General features: G+C 38.8%; 1 protein-coding gene across 1 annotated transcript; it reads right to left on the reverse strand.

Annotated features, from left to right (window-relative positions):
* Positions 1–4361: 4361 nt before the first annotated feature.
* On the reverse strand, positions 4362–18746 carry LAPTM4A (lysosomal protein transmembrane 4 alpha). Its single transcript, XM_063078303.1, has 7 exons — positions 18474–18746; positions 12655–12775; positions 9433–9509; positions 9204–9326; positions 6850–6945; positions 6145–6243; positions 4362–4986 (listed from the first exon to the last, which is right to left on the reverse strand). The coding sequence occupies exons 1-7, from the start codon at positions 18582–18584 to the stop codon at positions 4912–4914; spliced, it is 702 nt and encodes a 233-aa protein (XP_062934373.1). The 5' UTR covers positions 18585–18746; the 3' UTR covers positions 4362–4911.
* Between the last annotated feature and the right edge of the window lie 757 nt (positions 18747–19503).

Raw genomic sequence — 19503 nt, forward strand, 5'->3', positions numbered from 1 at the left:
AACCTGACTTATAATCTTTATTGATCTTTTGTTATATGCTAGGCTTTGTACTAGGGACTGCACGTGAATTATATAATTTACAATTTACAACTCTGTTAGGGTTTAGAACCCTTTTCAAGATGAGAAAACAGAATTAGAGAATTCATACCATAAGTCATTTTAGAATTCTCATCAGTTCAGAACCCTGCAGGGGCTTCCCATTCCACTATGAGTAAAAGACAGTCACCATGGTGACACACAAAGGTCAACCCAATACCTTTCTGAGCTCATCTCCCACGCTCCCCATCTGAGTCACTGAAGCTCGCTGTTCTCTGAACCCACCCAGCACGCTCCTGCAGGTCTCTTTGCCTGGGATGCTCTTCCTCCCCCATCTCCTTTAGGTCTTACTCAAACACCACCTTCTACATGAGACCTTTTCTGACACTGATTAAAATTGCAGCACCTCGTCCACCACCAATCTATCCCCCAGTTGTTTCAATTCTCTCCAGAGCTTTATTGTTAACTTACTATATATAGTTTATTTTAAGTCATCTGTCTTCTCCCTCTAAAATGGGACCAGGGAATTGTTTTACTGTTTTGCCCATCACTACGTCTTCTGCACCTGGAGCAAATTACATGCTCAAAATATATGAGTTGAATTGAATTGCATTTTTGCTCATGGTTACATAGAAGTGTGCAATGGATATTGAATACAACAGGTAACTCCTAAGTTCACATTCTTTCCACACACACCTCATACCTCATGTAAGTGGAACCATGCAGTGTCTGTCTGTGGCTGGCCTATTTCACTCAGCATAATGCCCTCAAGTTTCACCCATGTTTTCACATATTGCAGAATTTCCTTCTTTTTTAAGGATAGTATTTCATTGTATGCATATACCACATTTTCTTTATCCATTCATCTGTCAATGGACATTTAGACGTCTCCACATCTTGACTATTGTAAATAGTGCTGCAATCAACATGGAAGTGCTAATGTCTTCGGAATCCTGATTTGAACTCTTTTGAATGAATACTCAACAGTGGGATTACTGGATCACATTGTATATTTTTACCTTTTTGAGGAACTTCCATACTGTCTTCCACAGCAGCAGCACCATCTTGCATTCCCAGCAGTGTGCAAGGTTTCCAGTTTGCCCACATCCTCACCAACAATTGTCTTTTTTTTTTTTTAAGCCATCTTGACAGGTATGAGGTTTTGATTTGCATTTCCCTAATGACTAGTGATGTTGAACATGTTCATCTACCTGTTGGCCATTTGTGTGTCTTCTCTGGAGAAATGTCTATTCAAGTCCTTAGCCCATTTTTTAATTGGATATTGGTTTTTCTGCTATTGAGTTGTAGCAGTTCCTTATATATTTTGGAGATTAAATCTTTATCAGATATACGATTTGTAAATATTTTCTCCCATTGCATAGGTTGCCTTTTTTACTGTTTTCTCCTTTCCTATGCAGAAGCTTTTTAGTCTGATGCAGTCCCACTTATTCTTGTTGTCAATGCTTTCGGTGTCATCTCCATGTAATCATTGCCTAGACTTAACATCACGATCCTTTTCTGTTTTCTTCCAGGAGTTTTAAAGTTTCAGGTCTTGAGTTGATCTTTGTATAAGGTGTAAGATCCAATTTCATTCTTTTGCATGTGAACATTCAGTTTTCCCAATAACGTTTGTCAAAGAGACTATCCTTTCCCAATTGTGTATTCTTGGCCTCCTTGTCAAAGACCAGTTGATCAGAGATGTGTGGATTTATTTCTGGGCTCTCTATTCTGTTCCATTATTCTACATGTCTGCTTTTATGCTGTTATCATACTGTTTCAATTACTATAGATTTGTAATGTATTTTGATATCAGTAAATGTGATACCTCCAGCTTTATTCTTTCTTGATTGATTTAACTACTCATGGTCTTTTACAGTTCCTTATAAACTTTTTTTCTTTTTTTCTATTTCTGTAAAAAAATATGCCATTGGGATTTTGATAGCAATTGCACTGAATGTATAGAGAAGTGTTTTTTTTAAGACTGGGTAGTCATCAATGTTGAAAGCTAAAAGCTAAGGGCTGACCATTAGCTCAGTTGGTTAGAGCAGGCTTTCAACATCAAGGTTACAGGTTTGGATCCCAGCACCAGCCAGCTGCCCTGAACACCCCCCGCCAGTAAAGGAAAGCGAAAAGCCAAAACTGAAGTTAGAAAGGATAACAGGAATTTGTGATTTTGAAGGGCATCAATATCTCATGAGACGTTTTTGTTGGGGGGCAGAGTGTCATAATACAGAAGTCAGAATGGTGAAATGTATGAGCTACTCACTTAGGGTGAAGTTGCTTCATATTTTAAAAACAAGGCCAAACATTTAAACATTTATCTTTCAATATTATCTCTATCTTAGAATCAAATATACTAAGTAACCCACTCAAGTTTTTCTGCAGCATGAGCAGAGAAAAAAATTAACTTTTTAAGGCACATATTTTGATATATTTACTAAGACACTGTTTGGTGACAATAGATTTCCCTTTACTGAAAAAATTACCCTTTAACAGACACACATTATCCCCCTTCTTTAGGGAAATGACTGAGATAAACACAGTGTGACTGTTCTTTCTTAAATCTAAGACCTGTGTCCTTTTCCAAAAGATAACCCTGCCTCAAACGAAGTGATGAAAGGTCATGAGGGCCCAGCCCTGTGCCCACTGAACTTGGCTGTGGGTTGTGGGCAAATTCCTTTGTATCTAGCCCCTAACACTAAAATGAGCCCCACTAGTTCAGGGTCCTGATGTGTTCAAACATTTGATGTAATCTCACCACTAGCGAAGGGCCAAGAACAGTTTGGTTAATATATATATATATTACTTAGCATGTTATTCAGTGGAGAATAGAATTAAATCGACAACAAAGAAAACTTGGATGGGAGACTTCCATTTGTTTTTATACAGGAACAAGTCTAGAGAAGTCATCCCTGGTTCTGAAATGTCCTAAAACTAATAAGTGTCAGTAAAACATCTTCCAGTACTAGAAACTGGGCAGACATTCAGGTATAATTACACTTCTTTTCTAAATATGAGGATACTTCAAAAAGCTCATGGAAAGATCTGTATTATCTTTCAATTCTATTTTTCCACAAACTTTTACAAGTACCCTTATATAAAGCTTGCTCCTTTTTATTTCGGTGGTGGTGGTGGTGGTAAGGTGTTCACAAAAGTGAATTTGCAGCCAAACACTTCTGCTCTTCCTTTAGAAGATGTGTAAAAAATATTAATATGCCTATATGCTAACTGTGTATAAAGCCACCACCACTGCATTCTCAGCAAGATATGGAGTATTTTCAAGACAAAACTTAAATTGTGGTGGCTTGCTGTGGATTGTCTCCCCAAACTTATCAAAGCTTAATCCCCAGTGTAATTGTGGAGGGTAGGAAATCCTACTATGATAATTCAAAGTTGGGGTCTTGAAGAGGTGATGTGATTGTGTGGACCATGCCATGGTTAGTGGATTAATCCATTTGACAGTTTAATGGTGGTTGTGGGTGTGGTTCTGATGGCTTTAAAAGGACAGCATGTGAGAAGCTCTCTCTTTCTCTGTTCAGCCATCTGCCACATGAGACCTTTTGTAGCTGTGTACAGTCACAACCAACAAGGCCCTCACCAGATGTGTTCCCTGGACTTCGGACTTTCCGGCCTCTGAAACTAACAAATTACCCAGTTTCAGGTTTTTCTGTTATAAGCTACAGAAATGTACTAAAACATGGTTTCTGCTTTCTTTTTTGGTCCCCGCTTTTTAAAAAATTGTATATGTCATACATGTTGTTTTGATATATATACAATGAAATGTTTACTACGATTAAGCAAAGTAACCTATCCATCACCTTCCACACTTATTTTTTTTGTGGTAAGAACAACTAAAATCTACTCTTAGCAAATTACAGTATACAATATTATAAACTACAGTCCTCACACTATACGATAGATCTCTGGGCTTACTCTTCATTAATCCCTAGACTTGTCTGGTTCCCGTCTTGAGGTCAACTGATGCATTTTAGTTTGAATTATTCTTGATGAGCTCATTACCTAACTAAATGATCACAACTTAGAAACATAGCTTTCTATACTAACCAGATAATTTTTCTATCAAACCATCAATATTAATTTTCTGGCCTGTAATTCAAGAAATATCTTCAACATAACTTTAAATAATAGTTCTGAGTTACCGGATTAAAGAAATGCTTTCTAATTAAAAGTTTAGCATTGTATTTTCAAAGTTAAAAACAAACAAACAAAAAAACCCTGGTACTCTTGAGTATAGTGTAATGGAAAATGTTAGGCTTTATCTACCAAAAAAAAGGTAACAATAAAACAAAACAAAAACAACAGTAAATATTTAAGAGATTTATTAAAGTATCTTATCACAAAGACAGAAATATACACAAATTAGAAACATGCAACCATCATCTTCCACAGTCAAGTCAAAATATTATATGTTTTTCCTGTTTTCACAGCTGAAAACTTCAGCTCTTATACCCAACTCATTCACCCTGAATAATTCATTCCTCCTGAAGTTATCCAGGACAGCAAATAACCAAAATGCAAACTATTATATAAAGAAAGTGCAAAGTTAAAAAAGAAAATATGTGAAGTATACTCCCTTTCCCTCCCCACCCCCCAATTAAAGGCAAACAATGGCACTTTGCTCTTGTTTTTAACCTAGATTGTCCTCAAAAACTATTAAAATGTAACAGACTTAACAAAAAAACAAAAAGACTTTTAATAGTGTCCAAAAAGCTCCTTAGTGTTTGAAAATAAATGCTTAAACAAAAAACAAAGAGTTTTATATCAAACAAGTTTGAAGAGCCCTGTACTGCAGCATTCTGTAAAAAACCGAGACAAAAAGCTGGTATAGGGTTTATTGACAAAGGCAGAATTTCTTCAGGCAGGTAAGTAAGGAGGTGGTGGTTCTTTTTCAGGCATCTTCACGGCCATTTCATAGGTTGGCAAAACATACTAGAGAGAAAAAAACTATATCAGACTTAATTCTCTTTTAAAATCCTTTCTGGAATAATTCAGCTTTCAGACTAAATGCCTTAAACAGGGGTATACAAACCTATAGAAAAGAGCTGAAAAAATTATTAACTAAATAGTTCCCGAGTAAAGATGCCTGAACTACCTGGAATAAGTGAGATGTCTGACCCAGGACTGCTAGCGATGGTTGGATGGTTGGATGGTTGGATGGTTGGATGGCTGGATGGTTGGGTGGTTGGGTGGTTGGGTGGTTGGGTGGTTGGGTGGTTGGGTGGTTGGGTGGTTGGGTGGGTGGGTGGGTGGCAGGCAGAATTCTACTTCTGGACTGGCCCTGAGACTACAGGGATTCCTTGACAGGCAGTATGTGTCACTTCTCTCCCCTCATTCCAGTGTGACTGATAAAGGACCAGTGCCAATTACACCTCAGGGGTTGAGGTTTTAAGGTGAAAGGGCCCTGCTGAACCATGCTATATAGGAAGCCTCCAATAAGATGCTACATCCTGGATCCTGAGTTTTATTAGAATCAGTTTGTGGTAAAAAGATCATGAACATATATCATGTTCTCTAGGGTAACAGGCACACTTATGTAGGGGATTGACATTCTAACCTACGTGACTCCAAGTGTGACAGCTTGGTGCTCTATGAGCCAAATGTATTCTCTATGTTGAGAACCCAGGAAGACAGAAGAGCAGTAACTAGGGGCTCTGAGAGGTAGGCCTTCCCAACAGACTCATGGAACCCACAGCATTCATCTCCCCACTGACAGATCGGCTCCCCCTTTGGATTACATGGACATGGACTGAAAACAACCCAAGTTTCAGTCAATTGCAGGTCCCATCCTTAGAAGCCCCAGAGGGACTTCACAACCCTAGCACAGCTGTTTCCTGTCTTATCTCCCAACAAACACAACACTTGTAGGGATTGCTGATGAATAAACCTAACAAACCCAACAGCCAAGCTGGATGAGACGAGCAGTATTGTACTCAGGATTCCAACTAGGAAATGCTGAATCCTGTGGATTTAATCTATTCATGCCCAAACCATGGTTATAGTATAGAAAGGAGAGTCAAGCTCCATGTTCCTCTCTTGGAACAGTCAGTAATGGCTAGTGACACTGTAATGTAGGAAACTGCAGTTAACCTGTGGAGGTGCTTCAAAGGCAGGGTACACAGCAATCTCCGGCATGTTTCTGTTGTTGATGTATTTATAGCAGTTCCAAACACAGTTGATTAGATAAGCCTGAAAGAATAAAAACAAAACTTATATATGCTAGAAACTCAACAGACTACCTGCCCTAAAATGCAGATGACTTACAACGCTGTCCCCACGTTTTCTCTGTGGAGAAGCGAACTGACATTTGTTCGGACCTAACACAGGCCAGGCCCTTTTCCTACTTGCTCTCCTTTAAATATCACAAGTTTTAGCACCACCATGTATTTGAAGAGTCAAGATATGTGAAGATGATGTCTGTGATAATGAGCTGAAGGCCTCCTTCGCCACTTCAGCCCAGAGTGTTCCCTGCCCCCTCCAGTATACAGCATTAATCTAAGTTCCTTATTTATTGCTGCCATATGACAGCTCCAGCTCATTATCAAAGACATCATCTTCATATACTGACTCCCCAAATACACGGTTTACTCCCTAAAGAGAAAGAAGTTGTATTTTACAGGGAAACCAGAGTTGGGGTTTCAATTCAGGTCTGTCAACCACTGTGCTGCAGAATTCTGGGTTTCTGAACCTTGGGAATTCTAATAGATTTTCAATACAAACTGTGAACACTTTCAAAAATATAAACATGTTCCTTACACTCAGGGTAGCCTCTCAGAGACTTAGTCAGCAACTTACCTTAAAAATGATGAATAAGGCAAAGAACACAAGAACAATGAACAGGAGGCAGCTGGAGTCCAATGCCAGGAGGTCATCTTTGTAGGGAAAATCAGGCTATTAAAAAACACACAAATTTACAATTCAGCCACAGCACTTGTGCTTTGTGATAACCTAAAAAGCATTTTAAGAATACAAACAAAAGACATCCAAGTCAGAAGAGATATTCTAATAAAAGTTTATAAATAGAATTTAGTTCAAAGTGCTTTTAGATCTCATCACCAATAATGCATACTATTAATCACTTAAAATACACTTGTTTGAAAACCCACAATACTCCTAAGAGTCTAAATTGACCTCATTTTCTCTTTACTTTTCAATATCTTCCATCTTTTTGGCCTTAGGAAAAACAGTACCCCTTGTATGGGACTCCAGATTTGTCCCCGGGTCACTGAGTAAGTCAGGAGGTTCTGAGATCTATATAAGTTCCACAGGCCATTTAGTCCTACATGGGGAAAATAATTTTTCTAAAAGCCAATCGTTTTCAACTGTCATCAGACAGAGGCAAAAAGAAGGCATGCTACCAGTTATAAAGCCAGGCAAGATATTATTATTTACTGCAGACATACTATGTTCTACTGAGAAGGATCAACACTACATTCATTTAAACACTTACTCAGCACTGACTGTGTGCAAGACAATGAGCTAAGTTCAGGGAGAAGGGCATTACAAAAGAAGAATTTAGGATTTACAAGCTGGCCAGCAGAGGAAGCACCTTGTAATCTGAGGGACTAAATAGATAAAACAGAGGGGAGAAACTACTGAGGTCTGTAAAAGGAATAGTAAATTAATTCTGATGTTCTTTTCTATAAAGCTAATTTAATTTTTTAAAGCTTATCTCTGTTTTTAACGAAAATGTCAAAACAAAGGCCTAAATAATTACATTTTCTTAAAAAAAAAAAAAAAAGGCACACAAACACAAAACCTCAAAGCACAGAAAAAATAGAAAAAAGAAAAAAGAACCCACACACAACCCCAAACCTAGCCGGTGTCTGCTTGGGACAAGACTGTTCTTTGAGCCTTCACCTATAAACAAAGTATGAACACAGAATGGGACAAACTCATGGGTCAACACTACGCTAAGGATTTTAGATTTTATTCAGAGGGCAGGGAAGCACCACCTATGATTTTTCAGCCAGAGATAACATGATCAAAGGACAGTTAGGAAGCTTGTTGGCCATGGCCATCCATGACCGTGGCTGACCAAGAACCTGCCCCCAGCTACCACTTGCCCCGGCTACCACTCTCCAACCTCCTCATGAGCTGCTTCCCCGCCCTCCCTCTTTGTGCCAACCACCATGGCCATCTTCTAGTTCCCTGACTATACCATGCTATCCTTCCTACCTCAATTTCTCTTTAACCTAGAACATTTTCCCTATCCTAATTCCTGCTCAAACTCCTGAGTGCAATTCAAATCTCACTGCCCAGCCCAGGTCTAGTCCATGTGATACCTACTCGTAGAGTAGCCTATTTCAATAACTGTCAATTTTCTGATTCCTTCACTAGAAAGAAAGTACCACTGACATATCTCTAGGACCTAGCAGTATGCCCTGCATATAAGGAAACAATAAATGTTTGTTGAATGAATGAACGATAAATGCGGTGGTGTGTAAAACAGACTAGGCAGGAAAACTGGAAGTGGGGATAAAAGTTCTAGGACAGTATTTTGGAAATTAGATGCCCCTCCCAGTTTTCATCTATCTGGACCCCATCTGAAGGTCCTTCCAGATTTCCTCCATGCAGGCCTCCTGGGCCACTTCAGCCCAGAGTGTTCCCTGACCCATTCAATTATAGGGCATTAATCTAAGTTGCTTATTTATGGCTGCCATATGACACCTCCAGCTCATTATCACAAACATCACCTTCATAGATCTTGACTCCCCAAATACACAGTGCTCGCTAAAGAGAAGGAAGTTATCTTCCACACCATTCACCAACAGTGCCTAGCAGAGGGTAAGGATATAGTAGACACTCAAATATTTGCTACAGATGTCTGCAAAGACAAAAAGCTAATCATTTAATGAGCACCAAATATAGTCAAATTATTATACCTTTAGAGAAAAACAAAAGCTGAACTACTAGTTCCATGACATCCATCTTTAGGAACTTTTAATTTGGGTTACCCATATGGTAAGATAAGAAGATACTCTATTTCATCTTTCTGATTTTAACACTAGTTAAAACAGCAGAAATAATTATTTTAAGATACTTTAAAAGGCAAATGAGGTAGTTAAAAATAGTACCCAAGGCTGAGTCAGAATTTCAATTTAAATATTTTCCTAAAAAAAAGAAGTTTAAATATCACACACACTTACTAACTGATCCAGATATTCTTTGATTCTTGGCAAATAAGTGAGAGAACTGATAGCAACCAGGCAACTGAGAACGAAGTCAAAAAGTCGGTAACAGAAGAATGGAATCAGCCAACCCACTTGATACTGTGAGGAGAAAATAACCATCACAATATTATATCACATATATGAAATTACTAAGTACCACTCATTGAAGGTCAAATTCTAAAAGTTTAAAATATAAGATACTTACAGAAATAGCTCCGTATACCAGCATTGAACTGATTATAAACATAAGAACAGAGACGGCGAAAAGAACACAGGCATTATCTAAGAAAACAAAAACAAAAATCTAATTAAGCTAGTTCTAAAACAAAAAGAACAAAACTCTTCATGATAAAATGTTTTAAAGCTAGCTTAAAAATGTTTAAATTTAAATGCTTTCAAAATTGATTATGAAAAAGATCTAAGGCCAGGGGGCAGGGGGATTAAGTCTCAGCATTAAGTAATGAACCTTGAGAATTTTTTGCAAAGCTCTTCTGTGTTAAATTGTTAAACAACAATTCACTGACATTTGTTTAGAGTGGCACATGAGCCACATACTTTGCCAGCGAGACAGGTCCCTGTGCCCTTACAAGTCCAAGAGTCTAAAGATGTGCAAGCAGATAGTTATAATCCAGTGTGGCAAGTGCTACAGAAACAATTAGCTTTCTCTGGAGAATCAGGAAAAAATATGAAATAAGTGACACAGTTGGATTTTGTGAGATGAGTGGGTTCAACTGGAAGGTAAGGCTGCTACATGATTAAAAGACAGACATATTAAACACAGAATGTTATAAATAGATGCCATCTCTTGCCTTAGGTAAGGTACGACCTAAAATTCTCCATTAGTCCCTCTTCCCCACCCCAACATCCCAAACATTTAAACTCAGTGCTTCCATCACCTTGGCTTCTCAGCTACACACAGGTCTATTTTCCTCTTTGTTCCTCAACTCTTTCTCAAGTTGTTCCAGTTCTCCATTAATCCATGTTCTCTAGTTTTATTCATAAAACACCCAAGAAATCTAAAACTATAACTAAACCACACTTGACTTGTTAAATATCTTAGCACAAACTTATAGTTGATTCTGTGACTCTGGATATTTATTAAAAAACTGAAGGGCACTAATAAAGATGAATGATCAGAATAACTGCTGAATATTCATACTATTAGATAAATGCATATGTAATATCATCTTATACTGGGCAGTACAAACATTATCAATATTTGACACTAAACTAAATAAGAATAGCCCTCTTTATTTTTTTCTTAGAGAATACAGGATACAGTTAGATGCTAAAGACTTAAAGGACTTTCCTGCTGCAACATGCAAAATGCCACTTAAAATTCAGATATAAACAAAATATGAAATTAAAGAGGATAGGTACTGTCAAACTTGAAAGCAAATTTTGTAATTCAAATCATCAGCTTTCAAGAATCTCTTATGGAAGATTGCATACATATTTTGATTTCTTAAAGGTACTGAAACAATAACATGAAGTTCAAGGTCTTCCACTGGAGTAACAAACAGCAAAGTCGGGAAAAATGGTGTGTCAAGTGGGAAATACATAATGCTGGAACAGACACTCCAGTATTTGTGAATCAATAAAGCAAACAAAACACAAGGACTAGATGCCCACATATAAACCTCAGGTTTTACCCATCATTACATTCAAGAACCTCCTCTAGGGGTCTCCCAGGTGTTTGCCTCTTGTAAAAGTGAATGTAAATAAGATTAAATCCATAAGTGAAAAATAACTTGCATATGTTGCAAAAGTATTATGTACTAACTGCCATGTCCTGTTTAACTGATTAAAAATAACTAATCACAAACTTTATTATTTAAAATTGGTCATCAGACCAATAATGAAATTAACTGGGTCTATGAAATATTACTTAAACTTCCAAAGAATACAAACCGTATGACCCAAAACTATATATTTTTATATTCTCTCAAGAGTAAGAGCTTTGGTACAATTATAATCAACATAAATACAATGAATACGTCTGATCTTCTCTACAGCAGTTACAACACTCATGCAATATGCAGTGAACTCATGACTTCATCCCTACAGCTCTAGTCAAGGAATTTGGTTACACAGACCTGCAACAATTTCAATAACCATAAATCTTTTTTCTACACCTCAATGTTAGGAGAAACATACATGAGAAGGGCAAATGCTAACATTAGGAGGTTAATTAAATTTTTACAGCCTAAAGTAAAATTTTGAAAATATCAAAAAGTGATATTTGACTAAAAAGTGAAATGACTAAGAGCCATTAGAAGCCAATGTTTTATTTACTGTTCTTTTTTGGTTTTTAAATAAAAATAAACTACACAGAAAAAACAAATGCCAGAAGGGCTATTTCTAATACGTTCTTGTTATTTCTCCTACCACAGCTGACAACAAAATTAAAGGAGTATGCCATATGTGAAAAGACAATCAGGAGACTTTCATTTTTTAAAAAGAAAGCACTTTAAAAAACACAATGTGTACAACTGTTAGTGTTTTCATACTACTACATATGACAGTAGTCACAAAATTCTTCCTGGTTCCTGGAAACAGAAGTTAGCTCTGTAGACAATGAATTATTTGAATTTCCAACTAAATAAACACACACACACACACACACACACACACCCCCACCCACCCATAAATGGATCACGAAAGGCCATAAATGTAATGAAACTCAGAACTTTATAACAAAATCTTGAGACAAAATTTTCTGTTCAAATATTAAATTGCTTACATAATTTATAATAAGATAAAATCTCAACTGGAATTTTTCTGCACCCACATTTTAGAGAAAGATAAATGGCAATAAAAAATACTGCTATCAGGAAATAAATGTTAAAAAAGGTAATTTACGTGAATGTTCTAGGGTTACTCTATTTTTAACCCCGTCTCTCTCCATCTAAACAGATATATATATATATATACACGCACACAGAATTGTGATCCTGAGCAAAAGATACCACTGAATTTTCAAACAATTTACATTTCATATTTTACTGTGTATCTATTTACTCCAAAAGCAAATCTCTTATCCCAACTACATTTGTCAGGTGGCCCTCAAAGGTTTCCAGTTCATTTTTTATTTCTCTCTTCCTCTCTCTCTCCAGTACCTGATAGTCAAGGTACACAAAACACATTTCTCAAAAGGCTAGTAGTCCATTATATTTTCTGGGTAGAAATGCTCTATTGTAATTCTCACTGAATACCATATCTTTGAAAAATCAATCAAAATATTTTCCTGCCTCAGCAAGTAAAGTAACTTAAATACAATTGAACTTAAGCTTATAATGTAACATTTAATATTTTGAAATGTAACTTAAGCCTGATTTAATCAATCTTCCTCTAAATAACTGGTATGTATGTGTGTCTGTGTGTATAAAATTAGCAGGGGATATTTTTTTTTCAACTAAAAACATACCAGCCATTCTCTCAGATGAATAGTAATTACCAATGACTTCATACTGAATGTTGACAGCTGGCATTGAGTTTGGATGAGTCACCTCCACAGTCAGCAGAATTGCCATCAACAGGTTTACCACCTGTGAAAGATAACATTTTATCAATTACATTAATTACTATCAGGAAAAAGTCTTCAGCACAATCTTTAGATGCCTTCCCATATTTAAACTTGTTTTACTTGAAGTAACAAAGATATAAAGTAGGCGGCTGCCTGTAAGAGAAAACAGTATGCAATTATAACTATGAGAATAATTTAAAAATAACTTCTTCATAAAGTTGAAGAATAAACTCAGTATTAATCATTTCAGCGATAAGATGCTTGGCCCTGTGTTAATACCAATACACCAGAATAAAATTGCACAGAAATTAAAACTAAGGAATCATTACAAATCGCTCGTGTTTGGAATCACACATTTATTCATGTACCAATCTCACAACTTCTGGATTTGAAAAAGCTCCACCTCAACCAATATATTTATCCATCAGATGCCTGACACAGTACCTCTCAGCCAGTGACCGAGAACTCTTCACATCTTGGACACAAGTGCTGACAGTCAGCTCTGTGACCCATGAATATGTATCATCAATTAAAAAAATTTTTTTTTTTTAAATTTCATTTCACTGTGGGTTATACCCTGAATATTAAGCAAAATAAATCTAGGTCTAATCAAAGGGACCAAGAAACGGTAAAATAAATTTTACTACTTCATTAAAAAAAATCAGTTTTCCAAATCTTCATTTAGTTAATTATATTCCACTACTTACTATATTTTATTAGAACTTACATTTTAACGTATTAGTCTGAAAAACCTAACCTTGTGATCTTAAAAGATTCACCACTGAGCACCTATCCTGTGCTCATATATAGGCCCTGGTGATTACCTTTGACTACAGTTGATATTTCTACTAAGTTCCATAATAAATTTTTCAAAGAATGCATAAAATTCAATATAGTCTTGCAATATAAAATTTCTCTGAAAATATCCAACTATGTACAAACTATTCCTGAATATTTGTTCCTTATCCACTTTTTTCCTTTCACTTTATTCAGGAAAGAAGGTTAAAAAAATGTAATTTAAAAAAATGATTAACTTCTAAAGCTAGTAGTATGGAGAGGTATAGACTACAGCAAACATGTTAACAGCACAGGCAATGGACACACCCCTCAATATGGAAGCAATACTGTAAATTTAATGGGTCAAACAGTGTGGTTTTGTTGTTTCTGAAAGCCTTTGGTACACCTTACATAAGTAAATAAACAAGAAACAGATGTGTCAGAATTAACTTGTTAAAAAGGAACAGCATCAGATCTATTTCCATGCACTCAGCCTCAGAAAGTAACTGCTCTTTGCTTTCTCATTTCCTTGCTACACCCATCCCAGAAGATTCTTTGGGGACTGTTTTGGTTTTTTTTAATCACTATTCTTCAGTTTCCCACAGCATATTTTGCCCCGACCCATATCTGCTGACACTATAATTAAAACACTATGTTTGCTTCAAGGCAGCCTGATAAGGGTTTCCCAAGCAGAGAGGGCACCCAAAGGGAAGCCGGCCCACAAAACTAGGCAAAGAACTGCCATCTGATAAAAAGCAAAACTGACTACCTTTAAAAATTTTTTTGAAAGTACATATAAAAGTTTTCCTTGTTGTTTACTGTTATATGCAGTAACAACTGAGTTATTTCTATTATTTTGGGAGGAGACAATTCATCCAATGAATGTCTAATGAACACCTCAAAGGTTCTAATTTTAAGTCAGCTACACATTTTACAGAGTAAGACATCACCCTCCTCCTTAAAGGAGTACACCTTTTTGTGGGGAGAAAAATAAGAAAAAAGCTAACCATCCTAAAGTGTAGTATTATTTAATAAGTACATAATACAAGAGGTATGTAGGAACTTTTCCAGGCACACAGTGAGGAAAATCAGATCCCTGTGGCTCAGAGGTAAGGAAAGCTTCACCATGAAAACATGTGAGCTAACCATTAAAAAATTATCTGGAATTGGTAAAATGTTGTTAATGGTTGGAGCTGGGTGATGAGTAAATGGAAGATTTTTATACTAGTGTGCTACTTCTGTATGTTTGAAAATTTCCTTAATACAGTTTTTAAAAAGTGACTTGGGAGAGAAGAGCATGGGGGGGGGGGGGGGCATAGCATACACAAAGGCACTGAGGAAAAAAACAGTTTGTTTGAGGAAAGAAATTAGCCCTGAAATATAAACGAGCTGTACTTATTTAAAGGAGTCAGGGGTAAGAGAGAAAAAGAAACAGAACTTGAGGAAACCTGTCTTCACTTCTCTCCTAGCTACCTAACATTAGATTGTTTACGGCTGAGACATTCATGAAAAATTAGCCATATATTAAGCCTTTCGAAGACCTAAAATTGGGCTGGCTGGTTAGCACAGATGGTTACAGCATGGTGCTATAACACCAAGGTCAAGGGTTTGGATCACTGGCCAGGCCAAAAAAAAAAAAAAGACCTAAAATTATTACAAATGCTCAAAATGTATTCTTGTAGTCTACCATTAACATGAAAGTTAACTTGCAGCAGACATTTAAGCCCATTTTCAATCATTCAATAAACATTTGAGCTTATTCCGCATAAGAAACTCGTTTGAAATTATCTGGCTTCAGATTCTCCAATAAATGACAGAGAAAACAATTTCAGGAATCTAAACTTGAGCTCGTTCTGAAATTTCATATTACTTAACTAGGTATTAAACCAGGCATGCTTCTTTCAAATTTAAAATGCCAAAGGCGAACACTTCAGGGCTGGTACCTCTGGTGGATATAGCAACCGATTCTGGCTTTCTGTGTTCCGCACCACTATTTAATACCATACAATTAACACTTTAGTACCTGTATACAGTGTTTCAGTCACCTTAATACTAGACTAGTAAAGGCCTTGGCTAAAAGGCAGTGACACTGTATCAGATACAGTCAATGATACAGTGTCTAGGCCCAGCAGGAGGGAGGGAGGGTTGCCTCCCCTACCCCCAAGTTCCAAACTGCACAGAGGGAATCACAATCTCAGAAGTCTTGGCCCAGGTAACCTAAAGAGAGTCATGAATATTCTCCCATGCAGATTAAGAAGTACTGACTCACCTGGAATCATCGGAAGAGAGTACCTTGACAAAGTAATTGGGAGAGAAGTGACATTTTATCTCACTCTCCCCCATATTATTTCTCCATCTTAGTAAAGAAGCTTCTGGCAACAAAATGCACTGCTTGCACAAGTCCTCTTTGCTTAGAACTATCACACTAGAGTTTACTCTAGGTGATAAGAGTTTTCTAAGTGTTAAATGCCTCTCCAGTTAGGCAGAAATTTTGTCTTTATATCTCTATGGTATTGAAGACACACTTTTGAAAGTCACCAGCAATATTGTAATAAACAAAACCAATGATCTTCTTCCAGTCCTTAATCTAATTAGACTCTGATATCACTGATCACTTTCCCCTTCTCTTTTGTCACTATACCGTAAGTTTCACTTTTGTAGTTGTCCTCCAAAGTTCTTTATAAATACCATAAACTTCTTAAGGTCAGGTGTCATGTTCAAAATAAGAAACATTTGAGAGTCTACCACACCGCGAGTAATAGGAATACAAAAAATGAATGACACATGGCCCCTGTGATTTATTCCTTTTGTATATCCATCAAAGCCTTTTACATTGTAGATGGTAACTCTCTTAATTGATTTAAGACTGATCAACTGATTTAAACAGTTAAAATATTTTAGTAACTTGAAACAGTCCATGCAAAGTAAGAGGAGTTATGGTATCTTTTCAGAATTGTAAATTAAAGCCTGGAGAATGAGAGACATGTGAACCATTCTGACATCAGGTACTTCAAGCGGAGAAGAGACTTAACCTCCTCACTCCCTATTTCATAAGAATAAATGCTCTTACTGAAGTTTTTCTCTCTGCATTTTGAGTTTTCCCGTTTATAACTCCTACTCCATCCTGTTAGTCTTTTCATTTTTATGAGCTGAGCCCATAACACTAAAAATCTGCCTGGGAAAGACTGAAAAGAAACACGGCCTATTACATTCTGATGGCTGAAATAGGGATGATGGTAACCCTCTTCTTGAGGAGGAGTCAGAAATCCTTTGTTCTGTGAATGGATGGAAGGATTTGAGAAGAAACAGGAAGACTAAGTTTGCAGGCTAGAGTGCCAGACTGTTGGATTTGCTTTTCTCAGTTAAGTAGGAAGGTAATCTTCTGCGGGTGAGGGAGGTGGGGCTGAATAAGAGGCTTGAGGACCCTACAGATTTGAATTACTCATTTAGGGGAATGGAAGACACAGCTACGGACAAAGAAATTCCCAGCCCCTTAGCAAAATGGAGAAGAAATAAAAGGAAATTGAAACACAATGCAGCTAAATGTCATTAACTATTTTAACTGTTCGATGTCCAGCATTACAAATAAATCAAAATGTAGAACAAGAGGGAGTATCTGCGGGAAAATGGGATATAATTACACCAATAAGGTGATGTCTCTGAATATAAAAGCATAGGAAATATGAAAAACTAAGAAGCAAGCAAATAAACCTACACATTAAAGTTTTATTATTTTTAATGTGCATTAATGAAGCACAACTGTAAGAAACAATAGGGCACTCAAGAATAATGTGGAGGTCAGGTAGTCCCCTAGGGGTGGTCTACGAAACAATATCTGCCTAACTGAAGATGACTCTCCTCTGGTGTTCGTCCAAATGATTACTAATGATTTCAAGACACTGGGTGGGGAAGTAAAGAATACAGAGAAAGGCAAAAAGTGTGCCTAGGATACATTTCTTCTTTTGCAGTTGACGTGTAAATATCAGAAACTGCACAGTATCACCACGGCCATCCCCACCCACTCACGAAATCCCAAAGTCATGAGCGAAAGTGGCAAGCCAAATCCACACACGTGAAGTTTGTCAGAGCTTCAGTAAAGTCACAATAACCTAAAACTACCTAAGCAGAACCATATATGTAGAAATCAACAGACAAATCAGCTTCAATGTGTACAGACACTGGAAATGGTAGTAAGAAGTCACAAAAGTATCACCAATCGGCAATACTGTCAACCTGGTTATGACAGAGTCACATAAATCTGGGGACCCAGGAAATGCCAGCATATGTGGCCAGAATAGAGTAGTTGACTCAATAAAGAGAAAGAAACAGAAGTCTCTTAAAACACGAGCGGGTCTGATACGAAACGCATCTAATCGGAGGGAAGGTGCAGCAGGAAAAAGCTGATGTCTCCCAGCGAATCTCTAGACTCACAGCAGAGGCCTTTCTGCCTCCATCACAAACACGCTGTAACAAGACACGGTCCAGGAAACACGGACAACCGGGTCACAGCCGCATCGTTCGCCTTCCCATCAGGAAAGGCAATGTCGAAACCAGGCTGCACTGATCTACGTCCCCTCCCAATTGTTTCATTAGGGGAAAAACCTCCAGGAAGCCCTGGGCGGAGTGGCAGTGGCTGTCTTTCAGACCGCCTAAGTACGAAAACGCCGAACCGGGTCACTCTCAGGACTCTGCACTAAAGCCTGGCACCCTCGTCCCTCCGCCCGCAGCGCCTCGCCTCTCCCCTCAAATCCTTGCCAAGGAATAAACTCCACGTCCCTGCCCACCCCCCACTCCAATTTCTGGACGAGTCTCCTCAGAGTCCCTGGACTTCGGCCAGGGTTAGAGCGCCCTAAAAAGCAGCGCCCCCAGCCCCCACCCCGCTTCAAGCCTTCCCCCCCCCCACCCCCCGCACATGCGCACTACCCCCGCCCGCCCGCCCTTACCATGTACCAGGTGCCCAGGATGATCGTCCCGGTGCGGACATGGCAACAACCGCAGCACCGGGTGCTGTAGAACCGGTCGCTGCGGCTCCGCTTGAAAGTCATGGACACCATCGGGAATCTAGCGAACCTCGTTCTTGGCCGGGCCCCTGACAAACAATTTCCGTCCAGCGGTCGACCCCTGACGGCTCTGACACAGCCTCCAAAACCAAACGACGCGTCTTCAACTCCGCCTCCAGCCGGAGCCCCTGCCAGCTCCTTCGCACCTGCGCACTGAGCGCCCTGCGACGCTCTCGCGCGATCTCGGCTTCCCACCCGCCCTCGTCTTCCTCCACCTTCCGCCCGCACACAGGCCAATAGAGAGCGGAAAACTGGATGGGCGTGGCTCCTGATTGGAAAAACTCGGAGACTGACAAGGCCTCACTCCCAATCAGAAGTGCAAGTCGCCCCAGCGCTGATCTGCCTCTGCCTGTTAGGTGTGGACAAGGGCCGACTCCTGGGCCTGAGACCGTTCAGGTTGAGGGTTGTTGGGTAGCTCCTGCCCGAGATGAGACCGCCAAGGAGAGAGGTTTTTAATCGGAAAAGGGAGAAACGAGATTGAGTGGATGGCAGAAAGCGGGCACGAAGGGCTTTTCTGGGCGATGTCTTTGCCACGTACTACTTGGGAGGCGTCACGAGACAGCAGCTGCTCACGTGACCTTTGCACGCAGCTCGATTGTGGGCGGGAGGGGGCGGTGCTTGGGGGAGGGGGCGGTGCCTTGGGGACGGGCGGGGCTAACCCCGCCCGGAGCCGTCTGCGCCGCTGTGGCGGAAATGGGGGCCTACCTGTGGGGGTAAAGGGTCAGATTTCCATCCTCTCTCGCTCTGACGCCTCCGTGGTGGGAACAAAGAAAAACCGTACAGCTCTGCCAAAGTCAAAAGGGCTAAGAAGAATGGAAGCAAGATAAAGTGGAAGAACTGTTGGGAAGTAGAAGTTTAGCTACTGGGTTTTTACAGATAGTAAGAGTGATTTTTATAGGGAAAAATGGTTAAA

Source organism: Cynocephalus volans, chromosome 14, assembly GCF_027409185.1.
Source record: "Cynocephalus volans isolate mCynVol1 chromosome 14, mCynVol1.pri, whole genome shotgun sequence".
NCBI lineage: Eukaryota > Metazoa > Chordata > Mammalia > Dermoptera > Cynocephalidae > Cynocephalus > Cynocephalus volans.